The following is a 22,939-nucleotide window of genomic DNA, read 5'->3' as shown; positions in this document are numbered from 1 at the left end:
TTACTTTTGAACAGAAATATAACTAAAGTATACTCTTTTTTTTCCGTCATGGCAAATATACGTGTATGTTTTTGGCATAGCAATTCATTTCCTAATTGTGTTTTCCCTTTTTGGTGTTGTTCATTTTGAGTGTGTTAATTTTTGGTATCGAGAAGTCATCATTGTTGTTTCAAAATTATTCAAAAATAGTCACCAAAAAAAAATTATTCAAAAATACCCAAGTGAAAGCCCAAATTAACTTTTCTCTAGCTTCGGGATCATATATTTAAAATTTAAATTCTAAGCAGATGAACGCAAAAAAAAAAAAAATTATTCGAGTTAATTATTAATTTAGTATTCAAAAAATTCAGGCGTCCATAAAAAAATATCTAAAAAATATTATCGATAAAATAGTCTATAAATAATTTGAAAATGTGACAAAAATAACCAATAAATATCATGTTTTTTATAAGCGACAAAATTTTATATTTAGCAAATGACTTATCGACTGCATTTGAATTTTTGTAGCAACATTTGAATAAATATTTCAAAAATATACAAAAAAAAAATTCAAAACAAAATTTGCTCTCTAGGTTTTTTTTTTACTTTTTAAAAAAATTTGGTTATTCACAATAATTTTTTTTAAAAAAAATCACTTAATATAAAATTACCAATTTTTGAAATAAAAAATATCTTATTTTTCTAATGATACTTGCAAAAAATTATATCAAAATGTGATTTAAACAATATTTTTTGTTAATATATATATTTAATACCTAATTCTATTTTGTTGTATTTTTTAATTTTTTGAGAACTTATTTATTATTAATTAATATTTTTTAGAATTATTTTTGTCAGCATTATGAATTTTTTTAGTACTATTTGAGTAGTTTATTTTTAATTGTTCTATATAATATTTTTAAGTAGAGATCATATTTCAAAATAAAATGAAAAAAATGCTTCAAACTTAATTTTCAATTATCATATTTATAATTAGAAAAAATTAATTTTTATGTACTTTTATTAGTATAAAAAAATTTGTATATCATAAAAATAACAAACTTTTAAATTGACTAATTAAAAAATTATTAAATTCATAAATATAATTAGATGATAATGTAAAATTTTTTGTACCGTCAATATATCGAAATAAAACTCTTACAAAATACTAAAATTGGTAAATGAAAATTTTTTAATAAACGCATTGTAAGTGAAAAGTGATCAACCTAATTCCATTTCACAACTCAGGGTGTGTTTGGGAAACTCGTTGTGATAAAATTGTGAAAGAATAGGAAAAGAATAGATGAAGAAATTTTATTGATTGTTGATTGATTGAATTGTACTGAAGTGTGTTGTAAACTATGAAGGTAAAACTAAATATATATAGAGCATTGTCCTATGAAAGATAAAAGCAAATAAAGATAAGATAAGAACAATTAAAGATAAGATAAAGATAAGATAATAAAGACTAAAATTAAAATTGAATTTTTGTATTCTGTTGGGCTGAATTTGTGGGCCACGATACTTCTTTATTGTTGTCATGGGCTAAAGTAGAAGAGTAGTTTAATACGTCCCCGCAAGCTGGTGGATGGAAGATGTCAATAATCCACAGCTTGGATAAGTTCCGATGAAATTGTTGAGAAAAGCGCGTCTGACGTGGTGACGCGGAGGAAGATGCGTGCGGCAGAGCTTGAGCTGCCTACTGCAAAAATATAAAAGGAGATGCTGTGCTTGAGCAGCGATCTTTAAACAATTGCGTGCGGCGGAGCTTGAGCTGCCGACGACAAAAATACATAAAAGGAGATGCTGTGCTTGAGCAGCGATCTTTAACCAATTGCGTGCGGCGGAGCTTGAGCTGCCGACGGCAAAAATACATAAAAGGAGATGCTGTGCTTGAGCAACGATCTTTAAACAATTGCGTGCGGCGGAGCTTGAGCTGCCGACGGCAAAAATACATAAAAGGAGATGTTGTGCTTGAGGGAGAGAGAGCAAACAGCGATCTTCATAAAAAAAAGAATGAAAAAATAAAAAATAAAATAAAAAAATAAAAACGCAACAAGATTGATCTTTAGAGGGCGCGTATGGCGCAATAAGAGTGGTCTTCAAATGGCGCGTAGAGCGCAATAAGAGTGCAGATGGAACTGCTAGAACAGATGCACATTGAACTGCTAGAACAGATGCAGATTGAATTGCTGAAACAGAATACTGACGAACTCCCGGAAGAAGTTGCAGATGAAATGCTAGAAGAAGGCGCAGACGGAATTGCTGGTAAAGAACTGGGATAATCAAAACTGTGGTAGAATTTTCACTTGGATGCATGTAACTAAATCTATGATTATTTATTGTGGGAGGAAGTTGAAAAAGAAGCATGGTGATTTCTCACCGAAAAGATGATAACTTATATATCCTCCTCAAGGAGGATACCATGGCTCTGATACCATGATAAAATTGTGAAAGAATAGGAAAAGAATAGATGAAGAAATTTTATTGATTGTTGATTGATTGAATTGTACTGAAGTGTGTTGTAAACTATGAAGGTAAAACTAAATATATATAGAGCATTGTCCTATGAAAGATAAAAGCAAATAAAGATAAGATAAGAACAATTAAAGATAAGATAAAGATAAGATAATAAAGACTAAAATTAAAATTGAATTTTTGTATTCTGTTGGGCTGAATTTGTGGGCCACGATACTTCTTTATTGTTGTCATGGGCTAAAGTAGAAGAGTAGTTTAATACGTTGGAAGAGAAGAAACACGTTTAGACTTTTTGAAAGCTTCAACTTTTGGTTTGGCAAAATTTTTTTCCATGAACGCAGAAGTGATTTTGCTACCAAAACCAACGTTTATAAGAAGCAACTATTTTTAACTTCTGCGTTTTCCTAACGAGCTTTTAGCCATGGATACTAACCATTTATTTATCTTTTACCAACTTTATCCTTCATTTATGTTATTATATTATTTATAAAATTCTTGTTATTTCTATTTATATGAGCTCTATTTTTTTATTATTTATTATTTATATTTTTTTCAACTGTTTATTTGATATTATACACTTTTATAATTGTGATTTTTGTGTATTATGTTTGTTATTATCTTTTTATAATATGATTTATTGATTCTATTAGGTAAAGTAAATTAAACAAAAAATTAACTATAAATAATAATAATAGTAAAAAATTATAGCATACTAAAAAAAGAGTACTAAAAATATTAAAAATATATTATATAAAAAGATCATACAAAATTTTCAGATTTATTTCAATTACTATAAAGTAAATATTTAATTTTTTTATTATTTTCAGTACTCTCTTTTATAATTGTAATTCTCATATACTATGTTTTAGTGTAATTTTTTTATAACATAGATTATTATTCTATTAAAAAAATAAATTAAATAAAAAATTAATCATAGATAATAATAAAATCATAAACGTTGGATTCCAAATTAATATTAAGAATAAGATTATTGAGAATATTAAAATAAGAATACGATGTAAAAAAAAATACTAAAGTAACATTCTTAGTTAATACTTAAAAAAAATGTAACATATTTAATTAAATATTCTTTTATATATATATAATTTATATTGTTTTATTTTTATTTAAAAATATATTTTATCTATTTTTATATGTTATTTTTATTTTAGTAAGTAAATATTAATTTTATTATAAAATTAATTAATAAGATCTATTTAAATATCTAAATTAGAATGATAGGATAATATAAAAAAATTATTTAAGTTGGGGTCTATTTTAGTAATTTTTTATCTAAAAATGATTTTAAATGGTATAAACCAAACAACATTTATTTTATTATAATCAATTTTGATACAAAAATTACCAAACATAAATCACTTTAACACAAACTTACTTTTTATCAAAATCAAGTTTGCAAAATCAATTTTATGCAAACTCCCGTTTACAAACTGTAATCCAAAGACACACTCACTAGTTGAACCAAGGTTATTGGTTCATAAGATAAACTCGTTCCATTTCACAACTCTACGTACTTTCATGAAACTTTCCACTAACGTTTAACACTCTATATGCCACTATATATTGTTGGACTTGTCAAAAAACAAAATACATTCACCAAGATGGATACCATAGAGTGAAATGAGCTCATGAAATCATATAAGAAGAAAAAATAATAAAAAATGGTTAAGGCCCATGATTTGTGTTATATGTATCATACTCATATATTATAGGTGATGGTACTATTAGAAGTAGGTCAAAATTAGCTTTATCTCTGTCTAATTCAAGCGTTTCTTCTGCTAATCTGGTCGGTTTGTCGTGTGTTTATTACTTGAAAAATTTAAATTTTTATATATTTTTTTATTTCCATCCGGTGATAAATTCATAATTAATTACTTTGAAGAATTATGTTTTTGTAGAGTTTCAGAAATTGCTTTTTAATTTTGTTGTTGCCTTTTCAGCGATGTTTAATATTAAAATTTAGTATTTTTTTTGTACATGGAGATCACAAATTTAATTGGGACTTTTATTTTTTTTAAATTTTATAAATTTAAAGGATAAGTTTATTTTTTATTTTAATTTTTTAAATATATAAATATAACTCTCAAAATTTTTATTTTAGTATTAAAAATCTTTTAAATGTATAAATCAAAATTTTCAATTTATTTTATGTTAAAAAAATTCAACACAAATCAGATCTTTCGATTTATACATTATAAAATTTGATTCTTATTTCTCTACAAATTTTATTATCTCTCAAATCTAAGAGTCTAATTTATTATTTAAAATTAAAAATTAAAAATTAAAATTTATATCAGAATAAAACATATCAATTAACTATTACACTGAATAACACACCATCTTCTTTCATTTCTAAAAATATTAGCATAATTTAATTTGTGTATTCATATTGTTTTAATTTGCTTTATTATTATTATTATTACTATTATTATTATTTCTAAAATAACTTATTATAAAACTAAACATGTTTATTTTATTTTAAAAAAGATATGAATAAACATACAATAGAAATATTAAAAGAATTTTGCTAAACTATGTCACTTAATAAAAGTACTATTTAAAAAAATTTAACTAAAAGTTATTAAAAATTAATTTTTTACATTTTTCAATACATGAAATACACTAAAAATAAAAAATTATTATTATACTCTTAATATATACCCCTAAAACATAAATTAACTAAATCTATATTAAAAACTTCGAACTTTTAGATTCTCAACAAAATTATCTATATTTATTATTTAATACCTTGAAATTAAATGTATACACGTCTTTAATTTAAAGAAAACGTTCACATATCCGTATAAGAAAAATTTTAAGTGTATCGAGAAATACTGGTGTTTCAATTGTTTTAACTGTTGATTTCAATTAATAAATATTATATATATTTTTTATAATTCAGATCAACTGTTAAAATAACTGAAACACCGATATTCTCAGAACACTTAAAACTCTTCCGTAAGTATAAACGCTCCTATAAATGTAGATGGAATGGATTAGGCAGGTCCAAGATAAGTTGCATGCCTATTACTTACATTACCAAGGTAATTAATTAAGCATGTTTTTTACGGTGGCAAAAGGGGATGGCAGAACAACAAGTTTGATTTTAATAATCCACTTACTTTATTTTTTGTATCTTAGAAAAAAGTAGTTTGAAGGCCATGTGTTTTACCCATTCTTTGATTCCTTTCTTCACAGTCAAACTTATAAGTATTGAATTTGCACTCTTCGAGATTAATCTTTTATCTCTCATCAACTCATATATATTATTAAAAACTTTTCTTTTTGTATTCATTCTCTTCGTAGGTGTGTCTCCATCTGTGTACTGTTACTAGCAGAAGACCCGTGCATAAAATTTCTGTTGCTAAGATTTATCTCTCTAATCTACTAACTCATAAAATATAAGACAAAAAAATACCACATCAAATGAGACAAAAGAAGTTTTTTTTTTTTTTATATTTGCATTATTTGTTAAACGTACTATGGTATTTATATATTTGTAGCAATTTATGGGAAAAAACATCGAAAGTGATCAAAGTGACCAACTACGTCCACCGTAGAATTTTTAATTAAATATCACACAGCTTTCTTTTTCTCCTAAAAAAAATTGTCCAGTCTTAAATTTTTATTATAAAATTTATATAATTCTCCTTCTTAGACAAATTAATTCTTTCGTTCTTCTAACAAAATTTTTAATATATACATTAAAAATTAAGTCTTTCATAAATTAAATAAAGTTTAAACTAATAATTTTCAAACAATAATTAATTAACAATTTTCTTTTTTATTTGTAGTTACAACTCAAATTTTCAATTATAATCTTGGTAGCTAATTATTGTTTAAAAGAACTATTTTACCAACAAAATTATAAATTTATTATAAAATGCTTAATTCTACAAAAATATTATTATACCATACACTAATTCTATTTACGTTCCACTTACACTGTTTTAATTTTTTTAAAATTCTCTAAAAGAACAAAAATTTATCCAAACAAAAATGTGTAATTTATATTTTTAATATTAAATTGGTTAAATTACTTTTTTTTTCAAATAAATTTGAAATTTATTTAAAAAATCAAATTAAATTATATTAAATACTACAAAAAAATTTCATTTATCGGAGTTAAAAAAAAGGTGAACTTCAACCAATTATGATCAATGTTACATTAATCTAATTAATACACAAATTGAAGTATTATATATTTAATAAAAGAATTTACGATAAAGAATTATTTATTCTAACCAAATAAGTATCAAAGAATAATTAAAATTTTTTTATAATACTTAAATAAAATTCATTCATATATATTAATGTATTGTCAAATGATTATTAGATTTTTGAGAATTTCTGATTTTTTATTACACAGCCATGTAATAAAATATGTTCTTTTATATGCATATTAACACGGTCAATATGAAAAGATAATTATTTTTATTGATTTAATGTTGCATAACAAATGTGCAAAACTACTTTATACTGAAAGAAAATCGCACTTTATCACAGATGTGGTCCAATTTTTTCTCTTTAAAAGAGAACCACACTTTTTCACCTATTTTAAAGAACTTTTAGAATTTTCAACCGCAAAATAAAAAATCCAAAGAAAACACCAAAACCCAGAACAGAATGGCAAGGGATGAACTTGGGTATTAATGTGAAATTGACAATCTTAACTTATTGCATGTGAGGAAGGAAACTAACTAAAGAAACATAAAAATACCAAATACAAAATTGAAAGAGAATGAGAATTTAAGTAAGTGAAGCCCATAGCCTCGTAACTTTCAGGTTCAATACATTCTAATTAGAAATCAATGGCTTCATATGTATGGACAAAAAACGTTCATGAATTTCTACCTACATTTGGCACAAATGCAATAATGAGAATGAGTAATAGTAGTATAGAAATATTTATATGCATGTGTGTGTATAACCATATATCAAAAGATAATGATACACATTTATCATGACATCAGTTTATTTTTTTTTCTCAAGTTATGATAACAATACAAATCTGAAGAGATCACATAAACAGTTAAAGTTAATCCAAAATTTAACACCTCGCAGATGACAAAACAATAAAGTTAATCCAAAACATCTCATCAAATGAGTTCAGAATTTTAAAAAAATAAACTTGCTTTTTTTTAACCCAAGCAGCAATATATTTTTATTTTTAAGAAAAAAATCCTTAAGAAAACCAAAGCTAAAGTCAATTATACACAAGATAGTCTCCAAAAGAATAAGAACTACTAAATCTCTGTCAATAATTTATTGAAAATATAAGTTCGGGAGAAGTTATGTAAAAATTTAAATCAAGATTTTAAAACATGCCAAAAACACATTTTGAAAAATATAATAGTAATACTCTCAAATTTAAAGGATATAAAACCACTATTAGAAAAATTAAAATAAATAAGACAATAACCCATCAATGAAATGCCAACTTCAAAAAGACTGCAAGAGATCAATAAGCATAACCATATGCAAAAGCATTGGAGCTAAAACAACAGGAAATTCATATAGATTTAGAAGAAAGTGAAAACGCACCTGTAAGACAAAAAAAAGCACAATGACACCAACTAAAAATTACACGTTTAACACATCACATATGGAAAAGAGAAGTGCTACACATACCAAGTCTTTTTTGTTTACAAGTCTTACAAGTTGGGCCTAACACGCGCGTTACTGAACCATCTTCGCGTGTTTCATCTTCGTTTCCTTTTTTACGAAAAAGAAGAAGAACAGACACAGAGAAAGAAGAAGAAGAAGAGGAAGAGGAAGCACGGAGAAAGAAGAAGAAGAAAAAGAGGCACAAAAAAAACGTGAAAACGGCGTGAATATAAATGACTTGTATGACTTGTATTGAAAATCACTTGTATACGGAGAATTACTCTATGGAAAAACAGTAAACTTAATCCAAAAATGCTCATCAAGTCAGTTCACATTTAAAAATTATAATTCTCCACTTTTTTTTCAAACCAAGCAGTAAGGTATTTTTATTTTTAAGATAAAATCCTTAAGCAAAGCAAAGCTGAAGTCAATTATATACAAGATAATTATACAAATCTGTCATGACATCAGTTTATTTTTTTCTCAGGTTACGGCAATAATACAGATCTGAAAATATTACATAAACAGTTAAAGTTAATCCAAAATTTATCACCTCATGTCATAGAACTAAGTTGGTGTGAGAACAAACAAATAAAACTTCTTTTTTAAATTAAGCCTATCAAACTTGAAAATTTACCTAAACTTGTGGAACCTAGAAAACTAAAAATTATAAAATAAAAAAATATATATTATCACTCATGTTATATCACTATGGACATAATGACAAATTACTTTTTTATTATGCCTTTGCATGAATTTATAAAAAAATAATTGATATTAATCAACATGGCAACAAAATGCTTGAGGAAAAAGCAAGATGTTGATGCAAGAATCTTGATAATATTGTGTTTTGACCACAATGTATAAGACAACAAAAAAAAAGTAGGATGCGATCTTTCAAATATAAAAGGGTACTGCTCAGCAGAGAAAATGGCCCAAGCTAAGGGCTTGTTGAAGAGAACACTTCCCCTAACCAAACTCACAACACAACGGAGTCCTTGAATCAAAGAGTATCCAGCAGCCAAACCATTAGCAACTACCAAGAATCTGCAAAGTTTTTTAATCCATCAAAAACTAATGAATTAGGACAACAAAACATGCAACACTTTTATTGCTAGAAATTAACATAGAACATAGATTAATAGATACTTACACCAAAGCCTTAACATCAGTGAATTTAGCTTCCTTCTCAAAAGAGAAAAACACCTTCACTTGTGAATCAGTTCCAATAAGAACAGCTGCAACAACTCCAAGACCAAGAATCATAAACCTTAACACCAAATCAGCTATCTTGATCCTCTTATCCAACAATTTCAGGTTTGTGCTATGGTACACTGGAACTGTTCCAGGACTAACACCTACACCCAAATAACTCATTTTCTCTAGACACTAACAATGCAAAAGAAAACAAATATACACAAAGCTAAAAGAAGTATGCATCTGTGTACAACAAAGGTATGTTTCTTTAATCTCCTAAGAAAAATTAATCAATTAGGAAGTGAAGTAAATAAAGAGTTATCTTTATCTAACCAAAGTAATTAAGTACCTAAAATTAGCTAATTACCATACAATCAAATTAAATATCAATGAAACCCGTTAAACCTTAAAACCTAATGATAGAACAGCACAAGCAATACTAATGAATTAAGTTGGTGTGACAATTTTGCCTAGTTAATTTCACATGGGTTCATCACCTCATTTCATAGAACCAAGTTGGTGTGAGAACAAACAAATAAAACTCTTTTTTTTAAATTAAGCCTATCAAACTTGAAAATTTACCTAAACTTGTGGAACCTAGAAAACTAAAAATTATAAAATAAAAAAATATATAGTCACTCATGTTATATCACCATGGACATAATGACAAATTACTTTTTTATTATGTCTTTGCATGAATTTATAAAAAAAATAAGTGATATTAATCAACATGGCAACAAAATGCTTGAGGAAAAAGCAAGATGTTGATGCAAGAATCTTGATAATCTTGTGTTTTGACCACAATGTATAAGACAACAAAAAAAAAAAGTAGGATGTGATCTTTCAAATATAAAAGGGTACCTGATCAGCAGAGAAAATGGCCCAAGCTAAGGGCCTGTTGAAGAGAACACTTCCCCTAACCAAACTCACAACACAACAGAGTCCTTGAATCAAAGAGTATCCAGCAGCCAAACCATTAGCAACTACCAAGAATCTGCAAAGTTTTTTAATCCATCAAAAACTAATGAATTAGGACAACAAAACATGCAACACTTTTATTGCTAGAAAGTAACATAGAACATAGATTAATAGATACTTACACCAAAGCCTTAACATCAGTGAATTTAGCTTCCTTCTCGAAAGAGAAAAACACCTTCACTTGTGAATCAGTTCCAATAAGAACAGCTGCAACAACTCCAAGACCAAGAATCATAAACCTTAACACCAAATCAGCTATCTTGATCCTCTTATCCAACAATTTCAGGTTTGTGCTATGGTACACTGGAACTGTTCCAGGACTAACACCTACACCCAAATAACTCATTTTCTCTAGACACTAACAATGTAAAAGAAAACAAATATACACAAAGCTAAAAGAAGTATGCATCTGTGTACAACAAAGGTATGTTTCTTTAATCTCCTAAGAAAAATTAATCAATTAGGAAGTGAAGTAAATAAAGAGTTATCTTTATCTAACCAAAGTAATTAAGTACCTAAAATTAGCTAATTACCATACAATCAAATTAAATATCAATGAAACCCGTTAAACCTTAAAACCTAATGATAGAACAGCACAAGCAATACTAATGAATTAAGTTGGTGTGACAGTTTTGCCTAGTTAATTTCACATGGGTTCATCACCTCATTTCATAGAACCAAGTTGGTGTGAGAACAAACAAATAAAACTTTTTTTTTAAATTAAGCCTATCAAACTTGAAAATTTACCTAAACTTTGGAACCTAGAAAACTAAAAATTATAAAATAAAAAAATATATAGTCACTCATGTTATATCACCATGGACATAATGACAAATTACTTTTTTATTATGTCTTTGCATGAATTTATAAAAAAATAAGTGATATTAATTAACATGGCAACAAAATGCCTGAGGAAAAAGCAAGATGTTGATGCAAGAATCTTGATAATCTTGTGTTTTGACCACAATGTATAAGACAACAAAAAAAAAAAAAAAAAAGTAGGATGTGATCTTTTAAATATAAAAGGGTACCTGATCAGCAGAGAAAATGGCCCAAGCTAAGGGCTTGTTGAAGAGAACACTTCCCCTAACCAAACTCACAACACAACAGAGTCCTTGAATCAAAGAGTATCCAGCAGCCAAACCATTAGCAACTACCAAGAATCTGCAAAGTTTTTTAATCCATCAAAAACTAATGAATTAGGACAACAAAACATGCAACACTTTTATTGCTAGAAATTAACATAGAACATAGATTAATAGATACTTACACCAAAGCCTTAACATCAGAGAATTTAGCTTCCTTCTCAAAGGAGAAAAACACCTTCACTTGTGAATCAGTTCCAATAAGAACAGCTGCAACAACTCCAATACCAAGAATCATAAACCTTAACACCAAATCAGCTATCTTGATCCTCTTATCCAACAATTTCAGGTTTGTGCTATGATACACTGGAACTGTTCCAAGACTAACACCTACACCCAAATAACTCATTTTCTCTATACACTAACAATGCAAAAGAAAACAATGGATTTACACTAAGTACAGAAGTACAGAATTCAAATTCGAAATAGAACTAAAGGGTAATTTCATATCCTATAAAGTTGATTTACACTTTTGTATCAAACATAAATTTAAAAATTAAAATTAAAATAAAAATGAAGAGTAAGATGCATAGACAGCGTAACCTTGTAGAATAGCGTTAGGGGATTAGGCGTAGCAGAGTGGAAGAGAATCGTGAGCGGTCAGCGATGAAGTCAAACCAAAACGCTGTGTCGTGTTGTTTGCAATGGACGGCGACGGAGCTGTGAAAGCGAAGGCTGCAGCTGTTGTGTCTCTGTGGGTTGAGGATTTCGGAGAGGTCTGCTGCCTCTACCGCGTCCTCCTCCTCTGTGGTTTCAGACAACGAATTCCAGCAGCTAGGGTTAGTGTTTTAGGTGGGGGTCGTCGGGATTGGTGATTTCAGAACAATGAAGATAGAAATTAGCGAACATTGAAGACACATACAAACCTGAAGGTGCAAAACGGAGGTGAAGAGGTAGGGTTTGGGAGTAAGAGCGAGAGAGAATGTGAGTCGCAATCGCCAGAAAGAGAGAGCAGATAACCGAGAGAGGATGTAATCCGGAGATCATCCGTCGGTGATGGTGTTGAAGCCGACGGTGCGGTTGGCTTTTATGGGGAAGAAGGAGATCCATAGAAAGAGTGAGACACTGAGACGATGAAGGAAGGAGGAGATAGAGAGAAAGTGAGAAACATTCTGCTTTACCTTTAGGTTACCCTTTTTCATTTTTTTATTGCAAATGAACGTGAGAGTGACGCGTGGCTTAATGCGCCACGGTCATTAGACAAGTAATAGATAGATAGATTAGGAGATCCTTCATCTCTTTAGGTGGATTATCAAAAAAATTAAATCCAAATTATTTTCTTATATTCTTATATTAGCTTTGGCCAAATGGTCAGCAGAAATGTTGCCACTTCTATGTGTGTGCATAACTTTGATCTCCCAAGACTTATCCTTCGGTTTCTGAATCTTAGTCCTACGATCCCAGTGTCCGTAACCAAACGCTACCAAATAAACCATAAGAATAACTTCAATTGCAAGTTTGCAACTATGGTTTTTGGTCAGGACCGTGGGCCACAAAGGATCCAGACCCAGAAAACAGAAACCCTATTACTTCAATTGCAGCTTGCAAGTGGAACTTATTGAGCCTAATGGGCCTTCTTCCTCGTGGGCCAAACAGAAAACCCTAGAGTATATATATTAGATGCATAACTTGCCCAACCCATAGCCGAGACAGAGAACCCTAGAGACTTTCATATCTGCTCTGCGCCTGCTGCCTCCCTCCAAGCCGTGACTCTTGCTTCTCTGTTCTGTGAGTTCTCTTCTAATTTCTGCTTGTTATCTCTGTTTTTGTCACTGTCATGCTGTAAATTATGTAGATTTGTATCTGCTTCTGTGATTATGTAAATGATCGATGTTATTATTGGTCTTATTCTTTTTATTTATGTTTGTGTTTGTGTTTCTGTTTTAATTTTTATTGATGTTTTTTTAATTTGTTTTTGTAATGTCAATCCACACATGGATTTTCTTTCCAATGTATGTTTGCAAAAGTATAAACCCTAAAAATTTGATAAAACAATACTAACCAAGCAAAACTTTTAATTTATTCAATTAAATAATTGTCTAACAATTTACTATTATTATTTTTGTATATATATATATGGAGAGAAAGAGAGAGTATCTTACTTAGCTTACTGTTCTTATAACATGCAAGAAAAGTTCCAAAAAGGAAGAGACATTCCCGTTGAAGAGACATTCCAAAAAGCATAACTCTTTTTTCAAAAGAAACTTAATTAAGATGTTTATCTAAATTGAATTTTAGACATATACACTCTTAGTTTTCCTAAAAAAAATTACGGTGAATTTGGTTTTAACTAGAATTTTAAAATAAAAAATTTAAAAGTAAATATTGCACCGAAAAAATTGTATAGTCAATATTCAAACACAAAAAAAAAATTCAAAATGTTTGAAAACAATAACATCCAAAATTAAATTTTAAAAAATATTTGACATTTATACTAAACAAAAGTTCATCTTTAATAAATTTTATAATAAATTTGTTATTTAATAATCTGTTACGATATTAGTTGAAATTTGACCATTATAATCTTGATTTTTAAGTATTACTCTTTCAAAATATATACTCCTTTTAAATTTTGGATCCGTTTGTCTTCTTTTAAAATTAATTTGAAACATTATTTACATTGGATAAATAAGATTATAAATGCTTTCATTGAAATTATTTATATTAGGTTTTGTTTTGTAGATGATCAAGTGCCCTTACACTTATTAACATTCAAAAGTAGCTAGAAAGTGTTTATGGAATTCATATATTTATTGTCATTTTTTTTTTGGTTAAAAGAAGCTTATTTTTCTGTAGTAAAGGTAATTGAGTTACCCAAATTAGTTACTTTTGAATTATTAATAGGTGAAAATTCAGATGCTATCAACTTTAAAGTTGATAGTTGAGAGACGTTAAATGATTTAATTAATTTGACTAAATTTTTATCTAATGATTTTTAATTATATAGTTGAGAGACGTTAAATGATTTAATTAATTTGACTAAATTTTTATCTAATGATTTTTAATTATTAACTTTATGTAAAGTTGACTGCATCTTAATTTCTACTTTATTAATAAATACCCTTAAAATACTTTAACGGAAAATTTTTTTATAGTATCAAATATAGTTTAATGAAATAATTTATGTATATTGACATTGTTGGATGAAAACTAAAGTGTAAATTTAAGTCGAAAAGATTAACTGTAATTTTGATGAAAAGATCAGAGTAGAAAGCGTGTTTGAAGTTTGAACTCCACCAGTTGAGCATTAATTACGAAATGGTCATCATCATTATCATCAATCCTTCTTCTTTTCATTGATTTTGGTGTGTCTATGTGATTTGAAAAGATCCCCAATAGTGTGCCCTAGAATGAGAAGAGCCCCATATTCATTACTATAATATTCATTAATTCATGTATCTGCACCTAGCACATCAAAAACATGAAATACAAGTACAAAAATATTAGAAAAATAACAAAAATTTAGATATTTAGAATGTGAGGTTGATAATTAAAAATTATTAAATATATATTTAATTAAATTTATTAAATTATTTAATAATTTTTAACTATTAATATTATATAAAGACAAATTATTTATGAATCTGCACTTTAAAAATATCATATTATAAATGAATGCATTTAAATTAAACTCTTTTAGTAATATCAAAGAATTAACAACAAAATATATAAATATATAAATAAAAATCAATTATCTCTTGATTAAAAATGACAAACAACAAAATAAATATAACCTTACGAGTTCACTATTTGTAAATATAAGAGCATATTTATATGTTATTACATTATTAAATTGCTTTTTATTAAAAGAGTTTTTTATTTTAAATATATTTGATAAATTTTTAATAATAAAAATAAAAATATTAAAAAGATAAAAAAGTTGAAAATATATAGTTTATATCTTCTATAAAAAAATTATTTTTATGTAACTTTTTTAATATAATAAATTAATAAAAATTATTTTTATATTATTATACTAAAAAATAATTGATAAATAAAAAAATAATTTTTTTTGGTAATAAAAAAAATACAAATAGAGAAAGTCTAGGGAGCCAATGGCCTAAGCGTACAATGTGTACAATGAAGGTTTAGGGAGTATTAGAGATATCATTATTAGTGTTACGTTATCCTGTCAGGTTACGCTTTTGGGATGAGTGGTTTCAAGACATGGTATAAGAGTTTCAGATGCGGAAGGTCAAGAGTTCGAACCTTGGTGAACCCAAAATTAATTTTTTATAACATGAGATGTTTATTATCCCTGGTATCCGGATAGTTATCCTTGCTATCCGGATGGTTATTCTGCATAATAAGTGATGTTCATTTAATTCATAAACCAAAGATTTAGCCCATTGTACATATTGTACACTTAGGCCATTGGCTCCCTAGCACTACTCATACAAATATAAAATTATTAGAAGCACGAGTAGCCCAAGACCAACTTGCCAACGGGCCAACCCATTGCCCATACAGAAAACCCTAGAGTTTCATATTAGATGCATAAACCCTAGAGGCTTTCATATCTGCCTCTGCCCCTGCCTCCTCCCTCCAAACCGTGACTCTTCAGCGACGCACGCTTCTCTGTTCTGTGAGTTCTCTTCTAATTTCTGCTTGTTATCTCTGTTTTTGTCACTGTCATGCTGTAAATTATGTAGATTTGTATCTGCTTCTGTGATTATGTAAATGATCGATGTTATTATTGGTCTTATTCTTTTTATTTATGTTTTGTGTTTGTGTTTCTGTTTTAATTTTTATTGATGTTTTTTTAATTTGTTTTTGTAATGTCAATCCACACATGGATTTTCTTTCCAATGTATGTTTGCAAAAGTATAACATTATCAAAATAGGAGCCATAATATTCATTTTCTGAAAATTATTGATGTTATTTATTCTCTTAATTTTCTGAAAAGTATAACTTAGTGTTGATACTCTCTTGTTGCAATTTGAATTTAGGTTTTTTTTAGTTGATCTCTAAGAACGAGTGTTTTATTTTGCCAACAGAGAAAGAGAGATGCAGAACGAGGAGGGACAGATCACTGAGCTCTACATTCCTAGGAAGTGGTAAACACACCTTCCTTTCAAACCTTTCTTCTTTCGCTCACTGATTTTTCTTTAATAAAATATAATATGTATTTTGCTTAAGTGCTAGCTTCAGCAAACCAGACTCTCTCTTGAAGAAAGAGAACAGGACCGAGGAGTGGGCCCTCGCCAAAACCCAACAGCTCCAAGCCGCTAAGAAAACCAGCTTCCAAACTCGCAAGTTGATTTTTAACAGAGCCAAACACTACTCTAAGGAATACGCCCAACAGGTTCAACGCAACCAATTGCATTTTCATTTTTTGCTTTCTCAATTCACTCTTCTCAATTCCTAATTACATTTTCTTCTTTTTACAGGAAAAAGAGCTAATTAGGTTGAAGCGTGAGGCCAAGCTTAAAGGAGGCTTTTATGTCGATCCTGAAGCTAAACTCTTATTCATCATCAGGATCCGTGGGTAATTATCTTCTTTTCATTTAAAATTATTAGTTATTTTAATACCAAATTATCTAAAGTGTTTTTATACAAGCTTCATTGTTGTTCAATGTATGATGTCAGTGTCAATGCTATGCACCCTCAGACAAGGAAGATTTTGCAGCTCTTGCGGTTGAGGCAGGTAAATCTATTGTTATGATTTGAACTACTATGTTTATGTTTGTGCTGCCATGCATGCAATGTGTTTCTCCACTGCTATGCGTCTATGCCATTGATACTGGCATAGTCAGTTTTGGCCACGAATGATTTTTGGACCCTTCAACTATGCTATAGTTATGAAGTCTGTTCTTAAGTGCTGTTTGGATCTGTTTTATTGGTTCATTTGCTGTTATAGAGAAGCTATATATTTAAATTGGAATAGGTTATATTTGTCTGGTCATTTTTTATTGACGTCAAAATAATTCCTTAGGTGCCCCATTGTACTGAATTTTATTTTGTCAATTCTCGAGAAGCATTTGTTGTTGTTAAATATCATGTATTCTGATCTTCTTGGTAGAAAAACCTCACTTTGGAAGGTAATGGTTAGAAACATTATTCTTTTGATTGTGCACAACATAAAATTCAAAGTTATGTTAATTTTCTTTCACAGCTTATTCTCCCCCAAATTATGCTCTTAATTGTGGTGTATCTTATATTTATATACTATGTCCTTGTGGTATTAGAGTATAGCCTTATTTCAAGTTTCTTTTGGCTTCAGATCTTTAATGGTGTATTCCTCAAGGTCAATAAAGCAACGATGAATATGCTGCACATTGTAGAGCCGTATGTTGCATACGGGTATGCGAATTTCACATATTCAGAGACCACATCATCTTGAGTTGTTTACCTGCACAATGCCTTCTTAAAGCATTCAAAATTGATATTTCAGGTATCCCAATCTGAAGAGTGTTAGAGAATTAATTTACAAGAGAGGCTATGGAAAAGTTGAGAAGCAGCGAATTGCGTTGACAGACAACGCCATCATTGAACAGGTGAGTTTGGTGTATGATTTATGTTCCCTTCAATCTCTTTTATATGTAATTGTCACTTTTCTTTCAATCTCTTCATATACTTGTACATTGATCCAATGGTGTTAAACTATGATGGTGACAGAAAAAGGAAACAAATTGAGTGATTGTTATTGTAATGGCATGTTCAATTGCCCTTATATGATTAAAATTTTCAATGTTAGGCATTGGGGAAGCACGGAATTATATGCGTTGAAGATCTGATCCACGAGATAATGACCGTTGGTCCACACTTTCGAGAAGCAAACAACTTCCTATGGCCCTTCAAATTGAAGGCTCCATTGGGTGGTTTGATGAAGAAACGGAATCATTATGTCGAAGGAGGTGACGCAGGTAACAGGGAAGCTTACATAAATGAGCTTATTAGAAGGATGAATTAATTTTACTTTTTTGTTATATGGTCATTAGTATTGTAAAATCATTAAGGATAATATGTTATTTTCGTTCTTCAATCGGCCCTTTCGTTGACTATATTTGTCTAACTCTTGCACTATTTTGTGTTTTGGACTTTGGTAGCTAATGAGATCAAATGAAAATGAGATGTTTCTGATTTGAAAAAGAAAATCTAGATGTCAGCAAAACATTGACTAGTTGCTTCTTGCTTTATTTTTCTCTTTCTATTTTTTATTATTTCTTTTTCTCAAGAATTTATAAAGAAATGAAAACATAAATTCAAGCACAAGAATTATCCTTTTTTTTAATCAAAATTTTAAATGCATGAAAATGGACATCAAATAAGCTTTGGTAATATACGGTATAAATCTTCTAAATTACATGTTATGAATACGTCACTCTGACCATGAATTTCGTTACCCCACCCCCACAAAAAAAAAATGTAAACGATTGATAGTAAATACTTTTGATTGTTCTATTTTAGATTGGAATGCTTGATCAATATCACATTACAATTTCAAATTCTTATGATTCAATAGTCAACTAGTAAAACAAGACTTTATTGGTGAGAAAGTTCTTGTAAGTGTATATCTTTGGAAAAACAAGAAGAGCTTTTGGAAGAAGAAGAATGAAGAACATAGCATAAAGAGCAGACCAGAATAACGGGAAATATAGTGCAGCCCATTGACATCCCATGACCAAAAACTCCTTCCAGCTCCAAGAAAACTCAAACTGTGACCATTAATGGAAAATGGCCTTAATTCACTAAAAGTTGATCTGCTCATGTTGTCTTTTGCTTCAATTTGAAGCCAATACCTATCAGGAGAAGCATCCTCATAGACTTTGTAATTCCATGGAGCAACATAGAGGCTCTCCCTGGAAGCCTCGTCAGCATGCTTATTTATTTTTGCTTCTGCCACTAAAACAAGACTTCCAGATTGCAAATCATAGACCCTAGCCACAACGGACACCATTGGAGAATCAGAAAACACCAGAGATCTAATTGTCTCATAAGACGAAAGGGCCACATTTCGACATTCATAGTTGTGATGGGATAATGATTAGGGATGTCAATGGGGCGGGGCGGGGGCGGGGGATGCCTCCCTGCTCCCCGTCCCCGCCCCCAGAATTAATCCCCATCCCCGTCCCGATCCCCGCCATGGGGGGATAATTGTCCCCATCCCCATTCCCCGCGTTCCCCATATTCCCCGCGGGGCCCCATTCCCCATCCCCTAATATTTAACATTCATATGAAAATTATAGTAAAAAATATCAAAAAAATAAAAAACAAACTACAAAATACTATTACAAACACACAAACATATCTTATCCAAGATTATAAGTCCAGAAATACAACATAGCAAATTATAATCCATAAAATAAAATCTTAAAATACAACTTCTATTCTAAAATAAAGCAATAAGATATAGTCTTTAACATCAAGTATTCTTTGATGGTCAGCATACTTAGCAAGAGAAATCATAATTGCTTTAGATACATAGAAGGAGAGAAAATCAAGCAACTATTTCAAAATCAAACCCTAACTATTTCAAAATTATAAACCTTATATGTCTAATTGCTTTAGATACATAAAAGAAGAGAAAATCAAAATTATACAACACAGTGAGTAGGAAAGACTGAATAATAGGGTTAGGATTTTTTTAATTGGTAAAATTACTAAAAAACCCACCTATGTTATAAATAAAGTAAGGTTATTTAAGAAATTTCAAACATTCGGGAAATTATCGGGGATGGGGCGGGGATCCCCGCTCGGGTCCCCGCGCTTGTCTCGGGGGAATTTTGCTCCCCATCCCCATCCCCACGGGGAAAATTCCCCACCAACGGGGCCCCATTCGGGGCAGTCCCCGCAGGGATCCCCGCCTCTTGGGGATTTTTGACACCCCTAATAATGATGTCGACATGAAACGAGAGTCTAAAGGAAAAGTGGGTAATATAATCACATCTTTGGCTCCTGACTTGAAATTGAGATCAACGAATGAAACATGGCCTGTATCAATGGCTAAAATTCGCATGGCTCTATTCCATCTCCAATCACCCATCTCCCACTCCCAAAACTCCTGAATTGGTGGAACTTCTGATGAACAATTTACAGTACTTCCAAAAGAACTCCTATGCATGTTAGTCTGAAACAGCTTCTGGAAAGGTGGAAACTGATTACCCAACAGATGGTGTCGCTTTAAGTTCTTACCAAATTTGATATGGAGATGCCCACACAGGTAAGCTGAGATGGAATGCTTTAGGAAAACATCTTCCAACGTCCTTCCAGAACCAGATGGTGCGGAAAATGAGAGTGGAAAATGGCCAAAGGCGATTTTGGTAACAGGTTTTTCTAACTGAGAATCCCAGCGTGAGAGTTCCAAGTCTAGATCACTTAGTAATTGGTCTGTGGGATGCCCAAAAAGATTGGTTGGACCTCGTAAGCCAGTCAACATTGTGGTGTCCAACCCAACAAAGAGATGTTTCCGCTCTGGCGTCTGTGTCGTAGTATGCAAGCATGCATGAATAAACAAGGGAAAACTATATATATACATATACATATAATTCAACCATGGTTGACTCAGCAGTCTTACTGACAAGGAGAGTTTTTCTAAATTGACAGAACATACAATCCACCAAAATGATAGAAGGGAAAAGGAATCATTTCATGATTTTCAATTTAATAGAATGACATATAATTCAATATGAGCAAATGAATGAGCCAGTAAGCTGACCTCATGGGTAACACTATTGACACTCCCAGTCCTGCCCAACTGCCCATTGATGCTGAGCTTAGAAAAGAAATCGAACGAACCTCCAACATCCGGCACACCAAAATTATCATGATTGCCTCTCAGGTCAAAGAACAAGCTCTTGTCAATCCCACTCTTCTGAATAACACTATCCATCACAGTCTTGTATTCCATCCACTCATCCTCATTTTGCTTCATTGTTAATAAATCCTTGCTTTTTCCATCTGGACAGTGGCAAATTCAACATAACACAATAAACAACATTAAAATAAAATCCTAACAACACCCTCATTGAAAAATGAAAAAAATGCTAAGAAATTCAGATGATTACCATGTATGAAATTAACATAATTACATAACATTGTTTACAACATCAGCATAGCATGTCATATAACAACACCCCACATAGAAAAAACAACATCTTCGCTCATTGAAACATGAAAAATCGAAACAGAGACATACCAGTAAGATCACCAGTGATGAGGACCAAGGAGGGGTTGATGAAGGAAAGTGCGGGTCCCACGAGGTCATGGAAATCGATGGCTCTGTCAGGATGGTGAACACTGAAATGGAGGTCGGAGAATTGAACCACCCAAAGCACAGAATCATAGGCACCTTTTGTTTGAATCACCCTTTCTTCTGTTTTGCTTCCATTGCCAGCAGTTGTTGGAGTGTAGAAGGAGATGAAACAGAGAATCACAAGAAGAAGGAGGAGGTTCATGTTCCTTCTTCGTTGGAGGTGAAATCGTGTTACCCTTCTCTGATTTTGGTTTTAATTCCGGAAATTTTTTTTTTTTTTTAACGTAGGAAAAATTGACTTTGGGCAAAGCAAGTTGATGAAGTAGTCCAAAACCCTTAATTTGGTTCATGAAAACAGGTTATATTCTAAATCAAGCAAAATATATTTGTATTATTGTTTAAATATTTAGATTTTATCATGTTAATTCCAATATATATATATATATATATATAATTTAAACTAATCGATATAATTAATTACCATAATTTAGAGTAGTTTTATAATAACTATATAAATATTTGAGTAAAATGATAATTATATTCTTAAAATTTTAAGCTCGAACTAATTAATCTCATAAAAAAATATCAAGTAAATTATTACAATAATAAAGAGTGAATATTGATATTATTATCCTTTTTTTTTTCTCAAACATCTTCTCAAACATCTTCTCCAATGCAGCAAGATAATTTAACATCTTAAAAGACAAATATTTTTTTAATAAATAAAAAAATTAGAGGATATTTAAAGAGTCATATTAAAATGATTAATTATTTGTTTAATATTTAGTTATTTACATACTATTAGTAAAGGAATTTAGTTTAAGATAATGTACAATTTTCTTAAAACTGAAATAAATATAATAAAAATATACTATGATAATATATTTACTTTTGAACAGAATTATAACCAAGTATACTCTTTTTTTTCCGTCATGGCAAATATACGTGTATGTTTTTGGCATAGCAATTCACTTCCTAAATTGTGTTGTCCCTTTTTGGTGTTGGTCATTTGAAGTGTGTTAAATTTTGGTATGGAGAATTCATCATTGTTGTTTTAAAATTATGCAAAAATGCCCAAGTGAAAGCCCAAATTAAGCATACTTTTCTCTAGCTTGGGGATCATATATTTAAAATTTAAATTCTAAGCCAATGAACTTAAAAAACAAAATTAATTATTCGAGTTAATCATTAATTTGGTCCTCAAAAGATTCAGGGTCGATGAAAAAATATCTACAAAAAATTATCGACAAAATAGTCTATAAATAATTTAAAAATATAATAAAAATAATCAATAAATATTATGTTTTTCATAAGTGACAAAATTTTGTATTTAGCAAA

At 29.7% G+C, this 22,939-nt stretch overlaps 3 protein-coding genes and 1 pseudogene across 11 annotated transcripts; 1 reads left to right on the top strand and 3 right to left on the bottom strand.

Annotated features, from left to right (window-relative positions):
* Positions 1-8,791: 8,791 nt before the first annotated feature.
* LOC148569431 (CASP-like protein 2B1) lies at positions 8,792-9,477 on the bottom strand. Its single transcript, XM_088483216.1, has 2 exons — positions 9,239-9,477; positions 8,792-9,132 (listed from the first exon to the last, which is right to left on the bottom strand). Exons 1-2 carry the CDS (start codon positions 9,460-9,462, stop codon positions 8,814-8,816), a joined length of 543 nt encoding a protein of 180 aa, XP_088339342.1. The 5' UTR covers positions 9,463-9,477; the 3' UTR covers positions 8,792-8,813.
* Positions 8,792-12,531, bottom strand: LOC107635181 (CASP-like protein 2B1). 6 transcript variants are annotated; one of them, XM_088483223.1, is made up of 7 exons: positions 12,272-12,524; positions 11,949-12,150; positions 11,531-11,735; positions 11,292-11,424; positions 10,383-10,467; positions 10,144-10,276; positions 9,241-9,323 (listed from the first exon to the last, which is right to left on the bottom strand). In XM_088483223.1, the coding sequence occupies exons 3-5, from the start codon at positions 11,641-11,643 to the stop codon at positions 10,438-10,440; spliced, it is 276 nt and encodes a 91-aa protein (XP_088339349.1). In that variant the 5' UTR covers positions 11,644-11,735; positions 11,949-12,150; positions 12,272-12,524; the 3' UTR covers positions 9,241-9,323; positions 10,144-10,276; positions 10,383-10,437. The 6 variants fall into 6 exon arrangements, with proteins under 6 accessions (XP_088339347.1, XP_088339345.1, XP_088339349.1 ...); XM_088483219.1 differs by having other exon boundaries at positions 9,239-9,323; positions 10,383-10,587; positions 11,531-12,150; positions 12,272-12,531; XM_088483220.1 differs by having other exon boundaries at positions 11,531-12,150; positions 12,272-12,531.
* Positions 12,532-13,000: 469 nt separating this feature from the next.
* LOC107635178 (large ribosomal subunit protein uL30y) lies at positions 13,001-18,503 on the top strand. 3 transcript variants are annotated; one of them, XM_088483215.1, is made up of 8 exons: positions 13,001-13,133; positions 16,404-16,463; positions 16,558-16,711; positions 16,797-16,894; positions 16,996-17,053; positions 17,630-17,709; positions 17,801-17,903; positions 18,104-18,503. In XM_088483215.1, the coding sequence occupies exons 2-8, from the start codon at positions 16,414-16,416 to the stop codon at positions 18,317-18,319; spliced, it is 759 nt and encodes a 252-aa protein (XP_088339341.1). In that variant the 5' UTR covers positions 13,001-13,133; positions 16,404-16,413; the 3' UTR covers positions 18,320-18,503. The 3 variants fall into 3 exon arrangements, with proteins under 3 accessions (XP_088339341.1, XP_016194052.1, XP_016194051.1); XM_016338566.3 differs by having other exon boundaries at positions 16,552-16,711; XM_016338565.3 differs by having other exon boundaries at positions 16,546-16,711.
* A 372-nt stretch (positions 18,504-18,875) lies between these two features.
* Positions 18,876-21,910, bottom strand: LOC107637191 (putative metallophosphoesterase At3g03305; annotated as a pseudogene). The gene is made up of 4 exons (XR_015881035.1): positions 21,545-21,910; positions 21,065-21,306; positions 20,247-20,827; positions 18,876-19,394 (listed from the first exon to the last, which is right to left on the bottom strand). The product of XR_015881035.1 is annotated as a putative metallophosphoesterase At3g03305 (transcript).
* Between the last annotated feature and the right edge of the window lie 1,029 nt (positions 21,911-22,939).

This window comes from Arachis ipaensis, chromosome B4, assembly GCF_059453495.1.
Source record: "Arachis ipaensis isolate K30076 ecotype BB chromosome B4, ASM5945349v1, whole genome shotgun sequence".
Classification (NCBI taxonomy): domain Eukaryota; kingdom Viridiplantae; phylum Streptophyta; class Magnoliopsida; order Fabales; family Fabaceae; genus Arachis; species Arachis ipaensis.
This window is presented reverse-complemented; position numbering and strand designations above follow the sequence as displayed.

What these genes read in the sequence shown, in the direction of transcription:
- LOC148569431 (XM_088483216.1), bottom strand. Translation starts at nt 9,462, where the DNA reads ATGAGTTATTTGGGTGTAGGTGTTAGTCCTGGAACAGTTCCAGTGTAC. An exon ending in ACTGATGTTAAGGCTTTGGT is followed by an intron (nt 9,133 to 9,238) that starts GTAAGTATCTAT and finishes AAAACTTTGCAG; the next exon opens with ATTCTTGGTAGTTGCTAATG.
- LOC107635178 (XM_016338565.3), top strand. Translation starts at nt 16,414, where the DNA reads ATGCAGAACGAGGAGGGACAGATCACTGAGCTCTACATTCCTAGGAAG. An exon ending in CTCTACATTCCTAGGAAGTG is followed by an intron (nt 16,464 to 16,545) that starts GTAAACACACCT and finishes ATTTTGCTTAAG; the next exon opens with TGCTAGCTTCAGCAAACCAG. An exon ending in TTCATCATCAGGATCCGTGG is followed by an intron (nt 16,895 to 16,995) that starts GTAATTATCTTC and finishes GTATGATGTCAG; the next exon opens with TGTCAATGCTATGCACCCTC.
- LOC107635181 (XM_088483219.1), bottom strand. Translation starts at nt 11,754, where the DNA reads ATGAGTTATTTGGGTGTAGGTGTTAGTCTTGGAACAGTTCCAGTGTAT. An exon ending in TCTGATGTTAAGGCTTTGGT is followed by an intron (nt 11,425 to 11,530) that starts GTAAGTATCTAT and finishes AAAACTTTGCAG; the next exon opens with ATTCTTGGTAGTTGCTAATG. An exon ending in CCATTTTCTCTGCTGATCAG is followed by an intron (nt 10,588 to 11,291) that starts GTACCCTTTTAT and finishes ATTTGGGTGTAG; the next exon opens with GTGTTAGTCCTGGAACAGTT.